Here is a 524-nt window from a genome sequence, read left to right as displayed (position 1 = left end):
TGTACGAAGCTAGGAATTCAATGCTAGTTATGAATGTGATGTGGGTTTGCTGGGCATGTGGGTATAGAGGGCAGTTCGCTCCTGACTTGCCTCTGGTGCTGACACTAACACCCTTTCGCCTTCATTCAAGATAATCGATTTTTTAAAACTCGGATGTGGTTCTTTGAATGCTTGTGTTAACTGCAACCGGTCGTTGTATCAAGTACGGTTTGTCTTTTTTAATGACAGTGATTCTTTGTAATTTTAATGTGATTAGATATTTACTGTTGACACAGAGGGTACCGTTTTAATTCAATGCCAATTAAACATGTGCCGTGATATAAAAGCTTTACGATGAGAATGGAAACGAGCGAACGTGACTGAGAAGTTTATATATTCTACCTTCCGAGAGATTACGTATCACCACGGAGGATAACAGATCAAAACCAGCCAGACTCTGATCAAAATAAGCGAGTGTTCATGTCGAGCGGAGCCATTGTCAGGGCTGAAAATTAAGATACAAAATGGCAGCCAGTGAATCCATC

The 524-nt window shown here is 40.8% G+C and overlaps 1 protein-coding gene across 1 annotated transcript in view; it reads left to right on the top strand.

Moving 5' to 3' along the window:
- Positions 1–26: 26 nt before the first annotated feature.
- The window catches only part of LOC119592742, a gene marked incomplete in the record, with an annotated part of 1603 nt that continues 1105 nt past the window's right edge, over positions 27–524 (top strand). Inside the window, 1 exon segment of the mRNA XM_037941676.1 lies at positions 27–524. Within this exon segment, the coding sequence (XP_037797604.1) occupies positions 504–524 (21 nt within the window).

The sequence above is a fragment of the Penaeus monodon genome, chromosome 30 (assembly GCF_015228065.2).
Source record: "Penaeus monodon isolate SGIC_2016 chromosome 30, NSTDA_Pmon_1, whole genome shotgun sequence".
Classification (NCBI taxonomy): Eukaryota; Metazoa; Arthropoda; class Malacostraca; order Decapoda; family Penaeidae; genus Penaeus; species Penaeus monodon.
This window is presented reverse-complemented; position numbering and strand designations above follow the sequence as displayed.